General features: G+C 42.9%; 1 protein-coding gene across 1 annotated transcript in view; it reads left to right on the forward strand.

Moving 5' to 3' along the window:
• RYK (receptor-like tyrosine kinase) overlaps window positions 1–22,073 on the forward strand; it is a 112,156-nt gene that overhangs the window by 25,440 nt on the left and 64,643 nt on the right. Inside the window, exons 8-9 of the mRNA XM_018555326.1 lie at window positions 2,833–2,933; window positions 20,030–20,155. Of these exons, the coding sequence (XP_018410828.1) occupies window positions 2,833–2,933; window positions 20,030–20,155 (227 nt within the window). The remainder of the gene's footprint in view (window positions 1–2,832; window positions 2,934–20,029; window positions 20,156–22,073) is intronic.

A 22,073-nucleotide genomic window follows, 5' to 3' on the forward strand; every position in this document is an offset into this window, starting at 1 on the left:
ATTTGGTACGGTTAGGCGCCATTTAAAATGTCTTGCCATGGCCATTTTGCATCGGTTATCTGGTAGGGTAGAGTGAGGGCTGGTGCACTCTTCCTCCCACTTTTTTCATCTTATGGCAAGCACCTTCCCCTGCTGCATCTGCCTTTGCATTGCTTTGTGGATCCACTGTTTTTGAGTCTTGCTCCACTGCCAGCTTGGTGACCTTAGGCCATCTGCAAACATCCTTGGCATCAGCTGCCCTAGTTTGTGAGTGAGGCTTTGCCCCCTCCTTGGGCCCAGTTGCTGTCTGCTACGTGTTGCAACATGTTAATGAACATACAGAGGATAGTCAATGGGTGATCTCAGCCAATACTCCTCCATTGTGAATAGGGGCAATTTCTTGATATCCCCATAAGGGTCCAATGCACACAGTAAAGAACCTGAGACCCCTATTCCTATAAGGTCGTCCTCATCAGAGTCTTGTACAGCTCCACAATGCATGGCTGAGACCTCCTACTAGCTCACAAGACCTATATCCACTTCACATTTTTTTTTATTGGTTTGTGGACAATTAATCTGCTCACAAGCGTTTCAAGTCTGATGTAATAGGATCAGAATGCCATACCGATCCTAGTGGTCCTTTTATCTCCAGGTGTGCTTTCTCTGATTTTAGACTCCATCTTCACAGCCTTCTCCTGAAGAGCCTGTATTTGAATAAGTCCCATCTGATTCTACAGTACTCTGTACTCTGATGCAGGCTTTTCTTGCAAATAGAGGATCGGCCTGTTACATATGTGGTAGGGTCTTTCTAGAGCTGTTGCTTCTATGACCTTCCCGATATACTCAATATATAAATCCTTCCTGTATGAGGACTGAGAGCAACCTGTGCAATCATGGCCTCCTCTTAACAATGTAAAAGATTTGAAACTGGTCCTCCTGATCAATCTGTTCTGCTAACCGTAGGTTTTATCCCTTTATTAATTTCTCTCTTCCATATGAGTATATCCATCCCCTTACGCCTCATTCACACTGCACAGATTGGTGTGGGGCACATGGCCGTTTCGGGCTGTTTCTGGGAAGTACAGGTGCTGCGTGTGATTGTACGCAGCAGCCTGTTCTTCTCTATGGAAGTACGCGGCCGTACGCTCACCTGAACTACACATCCGTGCGGGTGTCCGTGCTCGTACACAGACAGGATCCATCATGCCGAGTAGTCTTAGGAAGGACAGTGTCCGCACAAATTCAGAGATGATTTGAGGATCTACAGCCGAGTGATACACAAATAAGATACATTTTTGTTAATCGTAAGGTACATGAATGCATATTTAAGGTTTAACTCGTGATATTGGTGTCACTTTAAGTCTCCATCTGTTAATATATTATTTTTAATTGTATAGAACTTGTCTTTCCATCGTCTTTTCCATCGTCTTTTCCATCGTCTTTTCCATCGTCTTAAGCCTACAACTGTTTATGCATTAATATTTTCGCTTGGACAGACATACCCTATTTGTCCAGCCTTCCTTTCCCTGTATTTGAGTGTTAGGTGTCCTGGGCTTCGGCCTGTTCCCTTAAAACCTCCTTGCTGTTGGTCAGATGTTTTTTCTCTGTTCAGAGACTTTTTCACCTTTTTGTCTTTTATGGTAGATGATTTTTTTTTTTTGTCCTCCACGTTGTCAGTTGATGCCCATTATTCCATCAAGTAGCAGTTGCCTGTTTACCTGTCCTGTTCTTGAACACCAGATTATTCCTTGGTATCCCTATATTTTATTCATCTTTTGTGTGGTGGCAATTTCCATGTTCAACTTCACCCCCCTATTTTCAGCTCTTTTTAATCTAGGGTTGATTACTTTAGATCTTTTAAGAAAAGTCCATATCTGCTGGCTGTTGCCCACCCTTCAGTTGAACTGCTTTTGGATGTCCCAAATGTCCAAGAATTTCTATCTTTCTGTCTCTCAATGAATGTTAAAGTGATATTGAAGCCTCCTTTTTAAAAAAAAAATATTTCCTACAAGGAGGCCGACCTTTGCTAGAGGCTGTTGCTGTTTTCTTTTTAAAAGTTTTTACCGTAATTCCTCGTTTTCTAGTGGGTCCCCGCAGCAATCTCCCTGCCCCCTACACGGGTGCCACCATCGTTCTAATGGAGGCACGTGTGCGTCCATAGACACAGCCCTTTGGCAGGCCACACCCCTTCTCTCTTTGATGGCAGAAGGAGCCTATGGGCCGTTTTTTTACCCTAATGCAGAGAATGAATTAAGGTAAACACCCAGACCTTACTACTACTACTACTTAAAAAAAAAAAAAATCTATCTAATTTTCTTTCTTTTTTTACCTACCGTTAAATCTTTTTTCTTGATGTCCGGTCCATCTGTGTTATGTCCTTATGCCTGTTTTATGAGAAACCGGTACATGACAGTTGAAGGTGGAGTTATATAGGGCCTGGCTTAATGTTGTTTGTTTACAAGTGTCCAAACCTCCAGTATTATTAGTAGAATTCAAATGTCTAAGCATTAGTATCTTCCTGTGTCCTTCCATGGACTTCGAGATAAAGAACGTATAGCAAGTACAAACATCTTCTTTCAGATTTGATTTACATTTTTCTAGGGAGGGATATAAGAAACGTTTGTGTGCAGTAAACCATAGCAAAAAAAATCACATTTTCGTTCACTAGCTGAGACCGGTAATACGTTGTTATGGGTTACAGCATACCATCTTTTTCTGGGTTATTAATGTCATTTGACGACGTGTCTGTAATATCTAGAGGTAGAAATTCAAATGAGATTCCTACATCCATATATCTCATTGTTTGTCTGTCGGTGTATTGCTAAAACATGGATTTTTGTTTTTGTTTTGCAGCATAAGTGACAGCAGCAGCTCCCAGGGACTCTCTCAGCCTTCTACACAGACAACACAGTACCTGCGAGCAGACACCCCTAACAATGCCACGCCTGTCACCAGTAAGAGTTCATTTAGCAATGTACTAGTATGCAATTGTGGTGTGCTCACCCAGCTCATTGTTCATATAATACAGTATTGTCAACAGTCCAATGATTTTTCTTTTGCACTAAATCATGAAGTTTAATATACATTGCTATGCCAAACTTGTCTTGCAAAAATAGAGGCCCCCCTGCTATGCCTGCGTACATGTTATTTTGCCAGAGCCAGTTGGATTGTCTTTGTAGGGTATGCAGGGATGGGTTTCTGCTATTCAGACTTGTTGATTCTTCACATTGGTGGGTTGGGTTAGGGTTTTGTTTAGACTAGAGTTAGGTCTAGTTTATTTAGCAGGCTTAACCTCTTGCCGTCCGCCCGTAGTAAAAAAACGGACGGACGGCACTGCAGCATCTGCGGGTTGCCGTCTCCAGACGGCAATTTTTTTCTGCTCGCACGCACGGGCAGAAAAGACCCGCTAAATGCACACACCCGTTACCGGGTGTTTCACATATAGGCGATCGGCGGGTCCATAGCCCGAAATTTTAAGGCTTGACATGTTTAGTGTCTTTTTACCCGACGTGACCCCATCTTTTATATTTTACCAAAAAATTGGGTAATAATAAATGTTTTATCATTTAATATAGGGGAAACTGTTTTTTTTTTTAAATTTCGGTAATTTTTCCTTTAATATAGTAAAAAAATAAAACCCCCAGTGGTGAATAAATACCACCAAAAGAAAGCTCTATCTGTCCCCAAAAAAGGGTATAAAATTAATTTCAGTACAGCGCTGCATGACGGAATAAATGTCAGTTAAAGTACCGCAGCGCTGAATACTGAAAAATGGCCTGGATGGGAAGGGGGTTTAACACCGCGGATGTCAACTGGTTAAACAATGTCAGGGCACCCTTTTTAAAAGAAAAGATTCGCTTTTTGGGCCTGTCATGAAATAGAAAACAAAAATAAAAAAATGCGCTTTCAAAAAGAATATATGAAGCAACTCGGGCTCTTTTTCCAAAAAGTCACGCCGGGATTTGCTTGGATATGGTAAGGTTAAAGGATATTAACAAGTAAACTGGCTGTGTGCAAACCATGTCGGACTTTCTGGGCATTAGGCCTCAGGCCTCATTCACACACAACGCAAGAGCAAAATTGTATATACGCATATACGTGCACTATATGCAATCCCAGAATGCATCACTCGTAACGTGCATGTATGCGCGTAAACACGCGTATGTGCGTGTAAATACGCAGCAATACGCTGCCCGGACGCATCTCTGTTCCATTCTGTTTTTGCGCATATACACGCTACGCAAATATACAGCTCCATACGCGGCTATGTGTATGGAGCCATTTATTTGCATGTGGTACAATACGCACGTATACGCACGGCAGTGTGAACGAGGCCTAAACCTTCATCTCCGCTTTAGTGCTGAAGATGTCTAACAATGTGTATGTGGTTGTCAGAGGGGCTGATCTTTTGGTCCCAGCTGTTTGGTATAAATTCGTTGCTGGTCACGTTTTGATTGGCCACAGCAATGATTTTTTTTTTTCCTTCCTTTACAAGAAACGATGATTTTGTGAGGTTTCCAATGGTCAGTCATAACATGGTAATCCCTCTGTACACGCCCTGTAAAGCAGATTGAAGTTAGATCACTGTAGACATAATTTGTTGAAGTCTGTACAGATATCATTGGGGCTTAGTGGAAAATCCAATAACCATATATGCTAGTGTATGTGATCATTGAGACCCATTGGTCTGTCAGGGTGCCATATATGTGAATCTGACTCCAGTCCAATCATTTGAATCATCATAATCCATTCAAATCTAGAAAAATTAAAGCATGGGACTAATTTTGTTTGTTTTCCTTTTTGGAAAGCGATACAGATTTCAACCCCCATTCGGATATAATCCTATGCAACTAAAAGTGTACATGTGTCTCCGAAATCAAGCTTATACGGGGCAATTGACTCTCCATAGGACAGCATTAATTGGCCCATTTCTTTCACCCGGAGTGAGTCACATGCTCCTCTATACATGGAAGGTACTGGGCTTTTAATATTTGTAGCGGGTGCAGCACAGCTGAGATGTCAAAGCAAGGCATGGGTGTACTTCTGGGGATCAGGGATTAAAGGGAACACTTTTTACTTTGCTCGTACTACTGGTCCTCTTGGGGTTAACCTTAAGTGGGATCAGGAGGCCGCAGTTCTTCCTGCAGGATTGGGACAACTTCAGCAATTGTTTTTATTTTATTTTTTACTTCTGTTGCAAGTATGCATGTAAAATAAAAACTGACTGGAATACATTGTATTCATGTCTGTATGTAATCTCTAAAGTGACTGGAATGCATTATATTGGACACGTATGTCCTGAATTGTCAGCCCAGGTTTACTTTCTACTAAGGACTTTAAGTTTATATGTTCCTGCATTTGTGTGAAGAACCAAAAACATATGTTAGCCGACTTCTTACCACACTGACGTTGGTAACTTATGTTGCAAGCATAAGTATATAAACTCTTTTGGGGTTGAAACTGACGTAATTGGTTCTGTGTAATTGTTTGCAAGCGGTTAAGCCCGTGCTTATTCCAGGTTGGTTACTAAATAGTGAACATGATAAAGATGAGGCTTAGGGGTGCACCGATTTCGGTATCGAGTACCGATATTTAAAAAAATTTTTTTTTTTTGCTACTCGCCGATAGTGAGTACAAGTAAAGGAAGTCCAATTTAAGGAAGCCAGGCGGCGTGTAAAGACTCGCCACCCGGCTTCCCGATTAGCAGGGAAGTCGTCCCCATGCTTCTCGTCACTAGGCGACGAAAGCATGGAGCCAGCTTTCTGGCCAATCGGGAAGCCGGGCGCTGTGTAATGACGCGGCGCCCAGCTTCCTGATTGGCCGGGAAGCCGGCTCCATGCTCTCTAGTAACAAGTGACGAGGTGGCATGGAGCCAGCTACCCGGCCAATCAGGAAGGAGGGCAGCGCGTAATGACGCGCTGACCGGTTTCCTGATACTGGAAGTATCGGGCTAAGCATCGAAGCATTTGGGTGAGTATTAGACATTGGCACAGGTACCTATACTAATATTGGTGCATCCCTAATGACGATAAAAGTCCAGAAGGACAGAAAAATTGGCAAAGACCACTCCTTTATTTCTGTTATGACAGGTTCTTTCTAAAACAGACATCTTGCATAAACAATTTTTAATAGTATTAATATATTGTTGCCACTAGGTGGTGTTCAAGACTAAAATATGTCCCATCTTCCAAAAATGTCACTCATCAAAGTTCCTTGTTTGGGCTGTAAAATGTATGTTTTATGTAATAACATCTGTCCTAATGCTGTCATTTGTATGTCACATGGTGGACAGAGGGGTGGTGGTGTACATTGATTATATATATATATACACACATACACACATACACACATACACACATACACACATACACACATACACACATACACACATACACACATACACACATACACACGGCTCGAAAAATCCACTCGTCCACTCGTCTGACAGGAGATCAAAGGGACTTCAGTATATGAACTCCCTTTGATCTCGGTAGCAGCATTTGCCCTGTGATGTCACAGGAAATAGTGGGCGGAGCTGCTATACAGTGAGAAGGAGGCTGCAAGCAGATCACACGATTTTCCCCAGTAGGTCTCCCTCTGTCCATCTTCTTTTACATGATATCCTGTCTGTGTATTTTTCTCTGTATACCCTCTCTCCCACCCTGTATACCCTCTCTCTCCCTGTATACCCTCTCTCTCTCCCTGTATACCCTCTCTCTCCCTGTATACCCTCTCTCTCCCTGTATACCCTCTCTCTCCCTGTATACCCTCTCTCTCCCATCCAACTTGTGGAGATAGTATGAGTTACTATGGCCTCAATCATGAATGAGCAGGAAGTGATGTAGTGCACTTCCAGTTCATTCATAATTGGGGACACAGTAAACATACTATGTCCTCAATCATTTACATGCAGTAAGCAGTCAGCTGACTGCTTGTAATGCTCTCCATTCTGACTCGCCGTCAAAAAACGCACTCCTCCCCACACTACTTGGCCTCCTGACAGTTTCTCTCCTTGCTGCTGGACACTGCACAACACAATTTGAGCGAAAAGATGGTACCTTCTGCATTTTACCCAAAGTGCCACTTTGGGCCGAAATATATCTCAATCAAAGGGCATATACCCATTTAGAGGAAAAGTGGTAAAAAGTTATTACCTGGCAATAATGTAAAGGAGGAATTGTGGCAAACCAAAAGTGATTATTTTTACCTTCCTCCTGTGACAAGAAGGTGAATGTGAAGGTAATAAAATCAGGGTGAGTGTGTATTTCCAATTTGTTACATGAGAAATATACACAGACACGCTGTAAAGAATGCTTTCAGCAATATTTTAGATTTTGACTCATCAATCCAGAGCACCTGCTGCCATTTTTCTGCAGCCTTGTGGCAAAAAAGCCATACCTCCGACATGGAAATGAGGCTAATCGATTCAACTATGCACAAAAACATAGGAACTGGGGTGGATAAAAATGGCAGCAGGTGTTCTGGACTGAGGAGTCAAAATTGTAAATATTTGGCTGTAACAGGAGGCAGTTTGTTCACCGCAGGGCTGGAGAGCGCACACACACACACCTCCTTTTGGACATTGACTTTTGCAATTTATGAATTGAAAATAGAATGGAAAAGGTTTACTATATATATAGTGGGTAGGAAATAACATAGGGAAACTTTTTTTTATACATTTATGGTACTTTTTTCATTGTATAGTAAAAAAAAAATAACCCCCCGTGGGGTCACAAAAGAGAGCTCTATCTGTCCCCAAAATGTTTTAACATATATTGCAAGGCTATAGTCAGGTCATGCTGACTGGTGAAATTTTTGACTGACTGGTGAGACACGCCAAATTTTTCAAGCCCTGTATATATATATATTTATATCTCTCTCTATAGATAGAGAGATATACATATACACACAGGGCTTGAAAAATGTGATGGTGTCTCACCAGTCAGTCAAAAATGTCACCAGTCAGCATGACCGGACTATAGCCTTGCAATTTATGTGAACATTTTTTGGGGACAGATAGCTTTCTTTTTGAGGTATATAATGACCATGCTTTACTGCTCATCAGTTTAGCGTTATCAGTGATTAATGGCTCTAAAATTATTGCTCGAAGGCCTGGTTCACACCTGGGCGTTTTGTAGCGCGTTCGAATGCTCTGAAAAACGCTCAAACACAGAAATCCCATATTTCCTATGGGTATGGTTAACACCTGGGCGTATTACAGGCCGTATGAACGCGCTACAAAACGCCCTACGCCCAAAGTACAGGAGCTTCTTTGGGGCGTTTCTGTCGCGCGTTTCCAATCGGGTACAGCCAAGTAGCCCTCGGAAACGCGCGTTTGTCGTGCATTTTGTTTACAGCCAATCGCGGTAAAAACGCGCATATTTGATACGCCCAGGTGTGAACCCAGCCTCACTCCGACGTTTGCGGCGATATGTAACAACTGCGGCACAATAGGCGCAATCGTCGTTTTCGCACGTAGGCGCACCCGACTCATATCTGCGTGTATTATGTCTGGGGCGGGGACTTAAAGCATAAAAAAAAAGTAAAGAAAACATTTTTTTTTTTTTTGATTCTTTAAAGGAGAACTATTTGCCTACACACGTCAGCTGGTCATAATAATCTGGCCACTCAATGTGTGTATGCATGATTATATTATCCCCAACGCCGCAACAGGGGGAAGCAATCAATCTACCAAGCTTAAGCCCTCGTTCACACCTGAACGTTTTGTAGCGCGTTCTACGCTCTACAAAACGCTCAAAAATCCAGTTGTATTCAATGGTCTCGTTCCCACCTTGGCGTATTTCCGCCCGTCCCTAACGCACTACAAAACGGCCCACGCCTGAAAAGGTACAGGTACTACTTTGGGCCGTTTTGTTGCGTGTTTCCATTGGGATACAGCCAAGTAGCCTTCGGAAACGCGCGACGGTCGCACATATGCAATACGCCTAGGTGTGAACGAGACCTAAAGGAGTACTATGACATGAGTGATTTCCACTCACCTCATAGTTCTAGCCGACCTGTGACAATGAGACTGTCACAGGTCGGCTCAGTAGATCGGGAGGTGAGCGAACACATACCAGGTTCGCTCACCTCTCGATCCTGTCACGGCTCTCTGCCGTGACAGGGGGAGGGCTGGATTCCCCTCTGCCAGCGCTGACTGGCGGAAAGGAAGGGGGAGGGGGCGGGTACAGCTGGCTCTGCCTCTAGATAGGCAGAGCCAGCTGTCACTCACGCAGCTGGGCGGATCCCGTCATCTACATCGGGATCCGCTCCGGCTGCGCCATCTCAGTATACCGCAAGCTGTAGCTCGCGGTATACTGAGCTTAGGGTAACGGGAGGGCGCTAGTTTGTGTCCTCCCGTTACCCTAAGGAGAACTATGGGGAAAAACACTGACCCCATAGTTCTCTAAGGATAGCCTGCAGAACAATTGATGCATTGACTGATTACATTCCAGCAATAAACGCGCCCAATTTAGTAGCTACACACCTGTAAATGGCAGGGGGGCTACATATACTGTATTTGATTGATTTGAATTCATTATTTGAAAAAAGTTGAATGTTTAAAAGTTTTTAATACTACTAATCCAATAATATCCGCTTCTCCTATGCAAGTGTTGGGTCTCGGAAAACTCAAGGTCGTTTTGGTGACATTGATCATAATCGCCAAATTAAATAATTTAGCCCTGGAAGGATTACAGTTCACTTCTGGATATCAAGTTTTTGACAACTCACGGCCAATTCACTGAGGACACTGACCTAATGTATTCCTTCTCTGGAAGGATATTTTTGTAGGTTAATTTCCAAGGAATAGTTGTAAAAGCCTGACATTGTAACATATTCTCAATAGCATGAGTAAATCTTTGCTGAACTTGGTCATGGTTTTTTCTCCAGCTTTATAGAACCTTTATGGCCCAAAATGGTCTGGGCTTTAGCTGGATTTAGAGGTTTCGTCTCTTGAAATGCTTCTTGTCCCTCCGAACCCGCCATCCTCACTTGCTTGAACTGGCTGTTAGATGTGGCATATCTGGAGGCATCTTTACGCTTGTCATAGAATGGGATATCGTCTGCTAACAGATTTTTCCACATAGTCAATAGGGTACAATAAATTCTGAAGAATGTCTTCATGGCCCAGTTGAATCAAATCGGTTGCTTTTTTTTCCCTCTTGTCAGGCTTGTTCAGGGCAAAATAATTCTCAAGGAGGCATCTTCCAGTATTTCTATGATGCATACATCTGGGTGGTGTGACTACTTCTCCACCTTTCAGATGAGAAGATTGAGGTGTAGTTGGACCAGTAGGAAGGTCGTCTCGCCAGAGTTCCCGATTATTGTAAGCTGGTGTTTTGTGTAGACTTACACTGATGTGTATGGAAACTGAACTTGCTGACATTCCCAAGGCTCCAAAAGATTTATTATCAGCCCAAAGCTGTTTTTCAGTTTTGGGTAATGCTAATGGGTTAAATCCTTAGCTGCCTGGTGTCCCTAAAAAATCTGATACTACACAGTTTTGTGTGATTTTATGTAGAAGGCAGAAGCAGGCATAGGGTAGAGTTAAAGTAGCATTAAACTCTCATACTTTTTTTTTTTTTACGTAATTGATTCATATCAAGCAAATTATTAATTGCCTAGCACAGTATTTCTTTGCTTTTGCTGTAGCAGTTGGTTGTCATGTTTCAGAACAGCTCCAACTCTCTCAGCTTGGCTTCCCGGAACTCCCTGTCCAGTACAAGATCACAAGGGACAGAACAGTCTCCAGCAGCCATTCATCTACTAGGGTGGAGAGGAGTAAGGAAGTTGCTTACCTTGCTGTGTCTGTGTGTTGGTGGAGACATGCCGCTTACCAGCAACGCACACAAGGGTGGTTCCATAGGGCAAAAAAAAAGTCCACAGCCACTATACTGTGTGCCGACAAAAGAAGTTACTTCAGACCAAATATATTGAAACAATGCACATGCATCCACTCATTCCTGAGGGGCTACCCTGGTTCCATAGGACTCTGCAAGGCAAAGGAGCCACCCTAAAACAGGATGTTAGAGCCAGCGCTCAGGAGACCAGCTGATTCTGCAGGAAACAAACTTTTAGACATCACAAAGCATCTTCCATTGTAAGTGAATCAATCAGTATTTGAAAGACTATTTAAAACTTAAGAAACCTTTTGACTTTATCACTTGAGTTCAGACTCTTAGTTGCAATCTTTAACTGAAATATCTGTTTTTGTGTGTGGATTTAAAGTATATTTTGTGTAGAACTCTCCCCTTCAGTTATTTGCCGCGGCTGCTTTAGCCAGCTGACTTTTGCGCCACCTCTTAGATTTGAGGAATAGTTCCACAAACTGTAAGAGTCTTACATGCATACATAAAGGGCCAACTTAGAGAGGAGCCAATTAACCTACCAGCATGTCTTTGGAGTGTGGGAGAAAACCTGAGTACCTGGAGGAAACCCACTCAGGCACAGGGAGAACATGCAAACTCCTTGCACATAGTGACCTGGCCGGGATTCGAACCAGGGACCCTCAGTGCTGCAAACTGGCTTCCCAGCTAATCAGCATCGAGCCGGCTTCCCGTCCAATCGGGAAGCCAGGAGGCGGGTCATCACTTGCCACCTGGCTGCCTAATTGCCCAGGAAGCTGGCTCCATGTTCCGCTAAGGCACTGCCGGTCAGAGGTAATTTCCCTCTGACCAGAAGTTCTGGTATCAGGGAGGGTATCTGAGCATTTGGGTGTACTCGACCAAATACTCCTGTATCGGCACTGATACTTGTATCGGTGCATCCCTAGTTAGACTACAGCTGGTAAACGGCCAGCCTGGTATGTAGTGGTTAGATTAGTTTAGCATTTTCTGCTTGAATACGGCTTTTTTGGGAACATTACATTTCATGTAATAATTACAAATCCTACAGGGTATTCTAAAACGTTTGTGTTTTGTTTGACTGTCAAACAAATGCTATTTCTGGCTCTTCACTGTATTCTTGGCTTTGGTCTTAGATTGCTATATACCAGGGTGTAGATAAATTCATATGGAATTCAGGAGGGAGTCTGCCCATTCTAAGAGCCAGCCCAATTTGTCTGCGGGTGCCAGCTCCATTCACAATAACTAAAGAAAACCTCAAACGTTAGGCGTCAGCTGATAATGATCATTGGCTACCTGGCTGCTGGGATTCAGCCATGCTTTACATATATACAACAACATTTACACCCTATATATGATATGGCATCTCCTCTGTTAGGGCTTGTAAACACCAGCAGCTGCGCATTTGGAGACTTGCATTTTCTAAAATCTTTTCTCTTAAAACGCAACATGTCTGATGGAATTACAGGAGACATAACCTTGCTTTAGACATCAGGATTTACAAAAGTCTCTGTGCCTAGAGCTCCCATTTTTAATAGTTCACTATAATTTTCAACTTTTATGGTATTTTATTCCAGGTATTTATTCAGCGTCGACAATATACACTGCACTATACATCAGTCCCTACCCTCAAGCAGCACACCATCGAAGTTCCTTATCTCGCATGCACACATACAATAAAGGAAGTCATGCATTGTGGATTAGGTCCTGTGCACACTATGTGTTGTGGTATTGGACCCGTTGGAGCTGAATGGTACCCCAGTGCACCTGACTGACTAACATGCATTGCAATGCACATCGTTCTCATGGACCATTTCAGATCTGATGTTATAGGGCCTTTGCTAATGTACATCTGTAACTCCCACACACATATATTCGCTCTCACTGGATGACTTGCCTTTTAAACAGGTGACATTTTCCCTATTAAAGTGCATGCTCTTTTAACCCTGCCTTTTGTAGCTTATAACTTCCCCCACTAATGTTAAAAAAACATTTATTCCCTAACAGGTACTCTTTTAATGACTTTATCACAAAGTGGACTTGTCTATGAGCATATATGTTGCATAAGTTAAATGGTTAATAAGCTAGTCATCTACATGACATTGGCATTAGGCAGTCAAATCTGGGACTCGGTCCAAAAGCAAGATTTGATTTTGCCATATATTTCTTGCTTCAACACAATTTGTGGCCTCAGGGAAGCAATGTGAGACTCTGCAGAGGGCTGGGTCAGACTCTTATTCAAACTCTAGAATAATTCTGTATGATTAAATGTTTCCCTGACATGTGTAACCAGCTTCACCTGGATATACTCCTCCTTTGGCAGCTAGGCTTATCACAGTTGATGTTGAAGCGTTCATTCATTAAGTAACTTTTTTGATTCATGAACACAGCTCGTGCTACCGCTTTAGGTGTAGTTTAGTTTATTCTGAATGAGCTAGTATGTTCATGTCTTGTTTAATCATTTGTTTCTTGAACATGTATTCTTGTACAGGTACTGACAAAGCAGTTAACGCTACCTAATGTGTTTAGAAAGGCCAAAAATAAACTATTGCTGACCTTCTTTAAGATAATGGCCCTCCTGGGCATTTAAATGCCAGTGCTGAATGCCCATTGGATACAACCACTGGATACACAGAACTAACATTTGACTTATTCAAGCTAGGCTTACATTCAGTGCTGTACAAATCTGTGTGCAATGCGTTTACTTTCACTATATGTTTACACCACTCCATTCCATAATTTAATACAGTACATTTTAATATTTAACACATTGAAGTAAGCCTATCATTCACATTTGTCATAAATTAGTACAATGCATGTCTGCATTAACAATTAAGATATATTTTAAATAAAAAGGTGGCATGAATATGGCCTATGTCCACCTGGAGGTTTGTCAATAGCGCCACACCCAACCCCCCCTGCAGTGCCATCGTCGGCACACGAACGTGTGGCACATTAGTGCCTACGTCCGGGTCCAGTGCGATCTGCAAAAATAGTGCTTGCAGCATGTGCCACACTTTTGGGTGCGGACGATCACACTGCAGGCAGGGGGGGCGTGGCTGTGGTGCCATTGACTTCAATGCCCCGTCCCGCCCCTGAACGCAGTGAGCTGGCAGGAGTGCGAGTCAGTGTGTTCCACAGCCCGATTGCTCTGGAACGTATTGTTTGTGGTGTGAACCAGACCTCAGACAGACTCCTGAAGATCTTAGAATCTGCAAAAAACTAATTCTTTTTTGTCCATTGAGGGACACAGGAAGGATTTTCTTAAAAAATAATTCTCACTTTGTATTTTACACAGTCCAGCCGCCTATTTTTCACTGTGTGCTGCATTTTATCCCCAAGCTTGTGTATGCAAGAACGACTAAGATACAGACTCGGCTCCCCTTCCAGTTCTAATGCTTTTGCAGATTCCTGTGAGTTCCCCCCCCCCCCCCCCTTTCTCTGCATTGCTGTGACTTCGCTTTTGTCTGGAAAGTGCAGAGACATTGAGAGGAGATCTGTCAATCAAGAGACCATCTCCATTGCAAAGCGTGGTCGGGATTGAAGAGGAGTGAGCTGTCAGTCTGTATCTCAGTTTCCATTGATTTTGCTTTAAAACCAAGCTTGAGGCGATCTGTGGCTCGGCAGTTTAGCAATCTGGCTCTGGAGTTCTGATCTTTTAGAAGATTCTCATGACTGATGCCAGGTTGTTGGTCTGGGAGGGCGTTCTGGGCACCTTGTTGCTGCAGGGGTCTTAGTCAAAGGAGGAGTCTCCTCTCCCAATAAACATCTTGAAGTTTTAGGCAATTTTGCTCTCCTGTCAGTGTTGCAACATTTTAGAGGTTCATCCTATCCAGATTCAGTCAGACAAAACTACAGCAGGGGTGTACATCAACCATCGGGGGAGGAAGCCAAAGTCTCGCTGCAGCAAGACTGTTTGAGCGATCACTGTCCTGCGCAGAACTGTAGTACAGTGAGTTGTGACAGGTCTCCCCACTGAAAAATGTCCCCTTACCCTGTGTTCTAGGGACTCTACAGTTTTTAATGTCCCCTCACTTTCTGCCTCTGTGACAATCTTAAACAGAGTGGTGAATTTCCCCAAATGGGTACACGGGTAGCAAAATAAAAAAGTCCAACTCTTCCCCATCTTGTTCCAAATGTAAAAAAAAAGTTTTATCTAGAGGTACTTTAAAAAGAGGACCTGCTATGGGCCCATGTGATGTTCCAGTGCCACTTTATGCAAAAAAACTTGTTTCTTTACCATGTTTCTAAACTCCTGAAGCTTTTTTTTTTCTTTTAAATGAAAGCTGTCCCTTTTGAGCTGTCTTAGGAGTGTATATTGGGTTGAATAGAGCAACATTGTTAGCTCTGAACAAATCCAACTCAAAAATCCAAATATTTTCACCTGGTATAAAGTGCAGCTGTAGAGCAATGTAAAGTACATTTTAGATCTGATAGACAGAAGAGTAATCCAGAGATGAATCCAAAAAGCATTCCGATCATATACATGCTTGTAGTCAAAAAAGTGACGTTGAGATGTGGAACGTAGATAATGGTTCAGTGTACTTAAGCGCTTTTCCTGGCGTTAAGTCTTACCAAATCAAACACAGTTTGGTGTAAATTTAAGGTGAATGTCAAAGCAAAAAAAAAAAAAGTATGCAGTACATCAGGGGTCGGCAACCCCCGGCACACGTGCCCAGCTTGGCACGCGAGGCCACATCTGTTGGCACGCAAACTAATTTTTTTGTTTGCATTTGACATCGCATCGCTCGAGCCGGCTGTCAAATTGAAGTCCCACCCACTTCCCTGACGTGGCTAGATGACATCATGCGCGGAGCAGCGCTGAGGAGGCCATTGACTATCTGCTCAAGGTCCTGCCTGACGGATTCTTTACGTGCAGAACGGAAGGAGGAGAAATGTTCACCCACCTGCCGGATTGAGCGGATCTTCTGTTCCCCGTCTGATTTGTCACCATTCTGCCCATCATTAGTCAGAACACAGTGCACAGAGCCGGAGGATCACCGTGCAATACTAATGTAATACTAATGTATGTGCCACATTCCCTTTGCATACTGCTCACCCAACGAACATTAGACCTCATACCTGCACACACACAGGAAATGCACTGCAATATCTTGATCCACAAATAGCTTTGAATGTATTCCTGCCCTAATATATATATTAGGGCTGTGGAAATTAAGAATTAAATCAAGAAATGAATCTTTAAACTTTTTGATCGATTTAAAATAATTTTGATCGCTAATAAACACTCACCTCTCCGCCGGCTTTCGGGAGTCCTGTCGGCGATCACCGGACTCCTCACCCCCCTTCCCCAAGTGGCTCCGTCGGCTAACGAAGGGAAGGGGAATTCGAAATTAATAGATGATTAAAATTTTCGTGTTCGATTTAATCAAATTTTTTTTTAATTACAAGCCCTATAATATATACACTCTCGAAAGCTTGTCTTTTTTATATATTTTGTTAGTCCAATAAAAAAGGTATCATTGCACACTGCAATACTGCATTTTTGTCTTTTTTGACATATATATATTATATAAAAAAAACTGCATGCGTACCTTAGGCATGATTCATGCAGCGTACAGTCGGGCTGTACAGATCTGTGCGGCGTGCACGGCCGCATCAGGCCACTCCCGGGAGGGATAGGTGCTGCGTGTGATTGTACGCATCAGACTGTCCTTCCCTATGGGAGGATGCGGCCATATGCTGTCATACGCTCTCCCGAGCTGCACATCTGTGCGGGTGTCTGTGCTTGGACCCAGACAGGATCTATCCTGTTTGCGTCCAAGTACGAACACCCGCACGGATGAGCAGTTCGGGTGAACGTATGGCCGTGTCCTCCCAGAACAGGCTGCTGCGTACAATCACACGCAGCACCTGTCTTTCCCGGGAATGGCCCTACATGTCCGTGCACGCAACACAGATCTGTACAGCCCGACTGAACGCTGTGTGAATGAGGCCTTATACTTAAGCCTTGGTCCATCTTGGTAGGGGAGACTGCTGCTATAATACTGTTTTGTTTTATTTATTAGCGGTGCACCGAAATAGAAATGTAAAAACCGAAATAAAAAAAGAGGAGGAGAGACACCGGCCGCTCACAGCGCTCTACTCCTGCAGCGCTCGGCCGGCTGTCACTTTCTCTCCTCCCTGCTGGGACACAGAGCAGCGCCCAGCGGGGAGGAGAGAAAGCAGGGATGCGTTGATGTATCGGCAGGAAAATGGCACTTTTGCCATTTAGCCAAAACTGCCATTTTCGGCCGATTTTATATCGGTGCATCCCTATTATTAATCATACATTGTTTGGGGCTGATGCAAGCTAAAGTGTGTGCGTTGGTGCTGGTCTGAGGTCTGCTGTGCGTTGGTGCTAGTCTGAATTCTGCCATTTATTGGTACTGGTCTAAGCTCTGCAGGGAATTGGTGCTGGTCTGAGCTCTGCTGTGCGTTGGTGCTGGTCTAAGGTCTGCCGTGCGTTAGTGCTAGTCTGAGTTCTGCAATGTATTGCTGCTGGTCTGAGGTCTGCTGTGTGTTGTTGCTGGTCTGAGGTCTGTCTGCATTGGTGCAGGTCTGAGGTCTGCAGGGCATTGGTGCTGGTGTGAGGTCTGCCATGTATTGGTGCTGGTCTGAGGTCTGCAGGGCCTCATGTAAAAAAACCTGTGTTTTATGAAAGTGCAGTGCTTAGGGCTGGTGTGGAGTTTTAAGGTAATACAGAAACAGGGATCACACTAAAACTGCAAGTCCAGTTTACTTTTTTAGTACATGTAAATATATTTTGTGTGTGCAATAATAAAAAAATTTCATTTACAGTTGTGCTGCTAATGGCACGGTAAACACATTCAAATAATTAGTGAGTTTAACTTATTAGCAGTACAACTACGAGTGCAAAAACTGAAATTTACTAATACTATGGTGCACTATTGTTCAATGGCACTCGGTTGTCTGATGGTTGCAAAAATGGCACTCGGTGTGTAAAAGGTTGCTGACCCCTGCAATACATCCTCTGCAATACATTTCTTTATATTTCCTAATTTTGTCTGCATGTACAGAAAAATACCTTTTTGATCTGCCAGAGATCCAGCGTGTTCCTAATGTCATGTAGTGGGCCAACAACGCTGACCCTCCACTGAAATTTCAAGCAGTGTTGTCAGCCCTGCCCTGTTCTTTCCTTGGACAACTGAACCCCTCTATATGTTAAGAGGATGATGAGTAGGGGTGATGCTTGGAAATTCGGTGTAGCCAAGAAACTTATCTCAAACTTGGTTAGAAGCACACTTGAGTTTGTGGCAGATCAACAAGTGGTTTTCTTTCTGCCCAGACATACTTGAAAGATGGTTTATCAGTGCATGTATCGCATTGTGCTTTCATCTTTTTTCCTGTGGGTTACAACTTCTCAGGCTTTGATGGTAAAGTGACTCTGTTCGCATATTAAAACAATACATTGGCAGCAACCTGGAAAAGAAAAACCTTACAGCGGAAGTAAAACGCTGAAGAAAAAAAATAGCTTGGGCCCAAAGAGCTGTCAGCCATAATGAGTTAATATGCGCAGCAATGACTTAACTTGAAACACTTGCGCACACGGGAGATTTTCTCAACTTGATACAAATCCTGGCAAGCCTGTACACTGAGCTTCACATGCGCGGCTCATTGTACAGCTGTAGAAAAAACTGCCAGCAGGCAGGGAAAAGCGCCAGTGACGGGGGAGAATCGCACACTCCATTTTTGCCATAAATAAAAAAAATGCCTGGCTGTCAACATTTTGGATGTCCCTTTTAAATACTCACTTTTCTGGCAGGTTATATGTAGGAACTTTCTGCTCTTTTTAAGATCTCTATACGGTACTGCTAATCATACACTTCCTTGTCTGTTGGGAAGTGTCTCACCACTAGGTGCCTGGTTTCTCCCATCGGCCACTACATTACTACAGGAAGCAGTGGCCAATGGTGGGGGCTGCCACTATGCTACAGTCTGAATTGTCTTATGGAGCTTTTAAAGAGCAGCCGCCAGAAATTAGTATTGGGGTACTTCTTTTACAGGTTGGTGCCAGTTAATTTGTTTTTGGTATAACGACAGAATTGCTTTGATGTCGGCAGTTCACTTTTGTTCACAGATAGTAAAAAAAAATTCTTGTATATGAAAAACCGTTTATTCTATTAGACATTAGTTCCTCTTTTCATGTTGGTATGTATGAAGAGGACACTGGTCGGATCTGCCTAACTTTGCTCCCCCATTGCATTGTACTTTGCAGGGATGTCTGAACGTTGTTTCCCAAAAGTCTGTATTTTTCTAAAGAAATTAGTGCTAACAGCAGGCATCTGTATTTTGATATCCTCCTGTTCTTCACCCTGACTGAAATGTTACAGGTTATGCATGTCTCCTTATTAGGGCTTGTTCGCGGTGAGTCAATTGCACGGTTCTGTGAGATTAACACGCACCCTACTGCACAACTCCCCTACCGCGCGTTAACAATGTGGAAATGTGTTGCCATTAATTTGAACACCACATAGTTAACACGTGGTAGGTTTGTAGTGCAGTAGGGTGCGTTAATCCCACGGAGCCATGTGATTAACGCCTCGCAAGGGTGCGAACGAGCCCTAAAAGGAACATGGATTCCCTTCAATGTCAAATGTATCGGTTTGGCAAAACCTTCCAATAAACCCATCTTATCAAATTCAGTGTAGGTAGAGAACTGCCAAACACTGTCTGGTTGAGTCGCACTTCAACTGTGTGTATCAGACTGCAGTTGTGAATTTCCCCGTACTGATAACTGTATTCCTCCCCTGGTTAATGATCGTCTATCCCTCCTTAAGGGGTAATTTCTCTACCGTCTCATTCCCCTGAATTCAAAGTGAGATGGCAACTTTAGCAGTGTAATTGCTGGGGCAGTAATGGGAATTCTGTTGGCGATATTACTTTGCAGTAGTCCTTGAGAGAGACATAAGACAGAATTCAATTCAGCGATCTGTAAAAAGCTTTTTACTGCAGAGATGGATGCTTATCGGTGAAACATCTAGAGGATTTCAAGGGCTGTTATATTTATAAAGCTTGGAGCGTATTTTCTGAGTAACCTCCCACTTGGTCTTCATTTTGAAAAGTTATTAGAGGTCCAATGAAATTATTAGACTTCTTAATCATATCTTTGCTGCTTCTATAGAAATACAACAAATGCAACCTGGGTATTCATATTGTTTTGTTTGGCTCCGTTGGCTCCTCAGGTTATCCATCACTGCGGATCGAGAAGAATGACCTGAAAAGTGTTACTCTTCAAGAGGCAAAGGCCAAGGTCAAGGACATTTCCATTTCCCGTGAGAGAGTGACACTCAAAGATGTCCTTCAAGAAGGTATGTGAATGCTTTGATAAAGTTCTTGAAATGTTCCTGTCTTGTACGAATTGCCTTAACGCATGAGATGGTAAATTTTGCAGAAGAACAGACACTTGCCTGTTTCTAACACAAGTGTAAACTGAACTACAAGAAAGTGTGAATAAATTGGTGTGTGTAGAAATGTCTTTGTTTCGTCAACTTTCTTTTATGGGATCACAGGCGTTTCTTTAGCAGCCTTGTAGCATCAATCTACTTCCATAGAGTTAGATTTCTGCCATTTTGTTGCGGGTTTGAACTGGGTATGCTAACAAAGATAAAGTAATGCAGAATTAATGGAAAGGGTAAGTCTACAATGCTCTTTTAGTATGTGAGCTGCATGTGGCTTTAGTTCTCCAAAATCTGTTTGTGGCATTCTTGCTGCCAGATCGGTTGTTTGCTTAAAGTACCCTTTGCCCCTTATGGCAGTTTTTCAAGCAGCTATATCTGTGGCAGGAGGCTGACATTGCTACAGTGATTCAACAGGTTAAAAAACAACTGTCCCAGTTGTGGCCCCTGAGAAGCCAAGGCTGCAAGTGAGGCAATTATCCTGACCGCCAATTCATCCCAGCTCAATTAACATAAAACTTGTAAATTCCATTAAGCCCAGTACTATTTTTCTACAGGTTTATGGCGTGCTCTAAAATGCTTGAAAGATTATTTTAGCCTCAGTGTGTTTGCATTTTGTCTGCATGTTTGACTTCCCTTTAAAATCTATGGGCATCGATTTGCCAATTTCCTCTTTTTGCAGTTCTTGGTGTCTGGTTTCTGTTGTGATGTCTGATAACACTGATAGTGTTTTATGAATGAGGACAAAACAAGCGCATAACCACAGATCGGGAGTTGGTTGAGGAAGTGTCCGTAATTGTAAAATAAAGCAGTTTTCGGCAAATTTATTGTCCTGGAACTCTTCCCGCACAACTCAACAAATACACTTGCAATGCGTGACTGATTCATGCGGAATGTTTACATCTGATAAGATGGTTTCCTCAGGGCATTTAGTTAGATCAGCCAACGCTTTCAGCTGGCAGCAGCTAAAGAATCTCATTTTGCTGAACCCAATCATCCAATAAAAACGAAAGCCGCACCAGAGAGCGGTTATTATTGACTCGCACTTTGCACCCTTATCATTCATGACTATTCCATCGTATTTATGGGACAGTACAGTCTGGTTCTTGGACATTTGGAACATAGGAAATCAGTAGGACTTCTGTCCCGGCTCCAGTGTAACTAATATCAGTGAAAGCTTGGCAGAGCCTTGTCTGTCTTCCCATTGTTAGCGGTGATTATATGTAAAGTCTCCGGCTTTGTGACGGCAGTAAGCATTGTCTCCAAGATAAGAGTCTACTTGGCAATGACAGCACATCCTCTCTTATAACTTAGTTCAGTAAATTCAGAAGCTAGTAAAAAAAAAAAAAAAGTTCTCAAAACAGTCAAGAACACTTATGAAAGGAGTTTTCCACAGGTGGAGATCATTATCTTAATTACCTCGGAGGTACGGGTACACGAACATTCTTCTGTGCACCCTTGGTTTACTGTTTTTAAAGCTGCTCTACAGCCAGACACCTCCATGGAGCTAAATGCTGCAGCAGTAGCTGAAGAAAATGCTCATCTTAATACTTAACTTTCTCACCTAAATCCATAGTCACGTGATGCCCTAGGTACCAAGTGTTCTATCTGCATAGTGGATGTGAACATCCATTGGCTATCCATTTTGGGGTCCTCACAAGTTCTGAACACAGTGACTGCTGGAGACCACCTGGACTGCAGCTCCAAATCACTGCTTTTCTCTACTACACCCAAAAAAAAAGCTTTTGGATATTTTTTGTGTAAATGGATAGATGATTGGGTAAAAGGATTTGAGTGACCATTTTTTGTCCTGTATTTAACTGCTGCTGCA

The sequence above is a fragment of the Nanorana parkeri genome, unplaced genomic scaffold (assembly GCF_000935625.1).
Source record: "Nanorana parkeri isolate BGI_ZX_2015 unplaced genomic scaffold, ASM93562v1 scaffold192, whole genome shotgun sequence".
In the NCBI taxonomy this organism is placed as follows: domain Eukaryota; kingdom Metazoa; phylum Chordata; class Amphibia; order Anura; family Dicroglossidae; genus Nanorana; species Nanorana parkeri.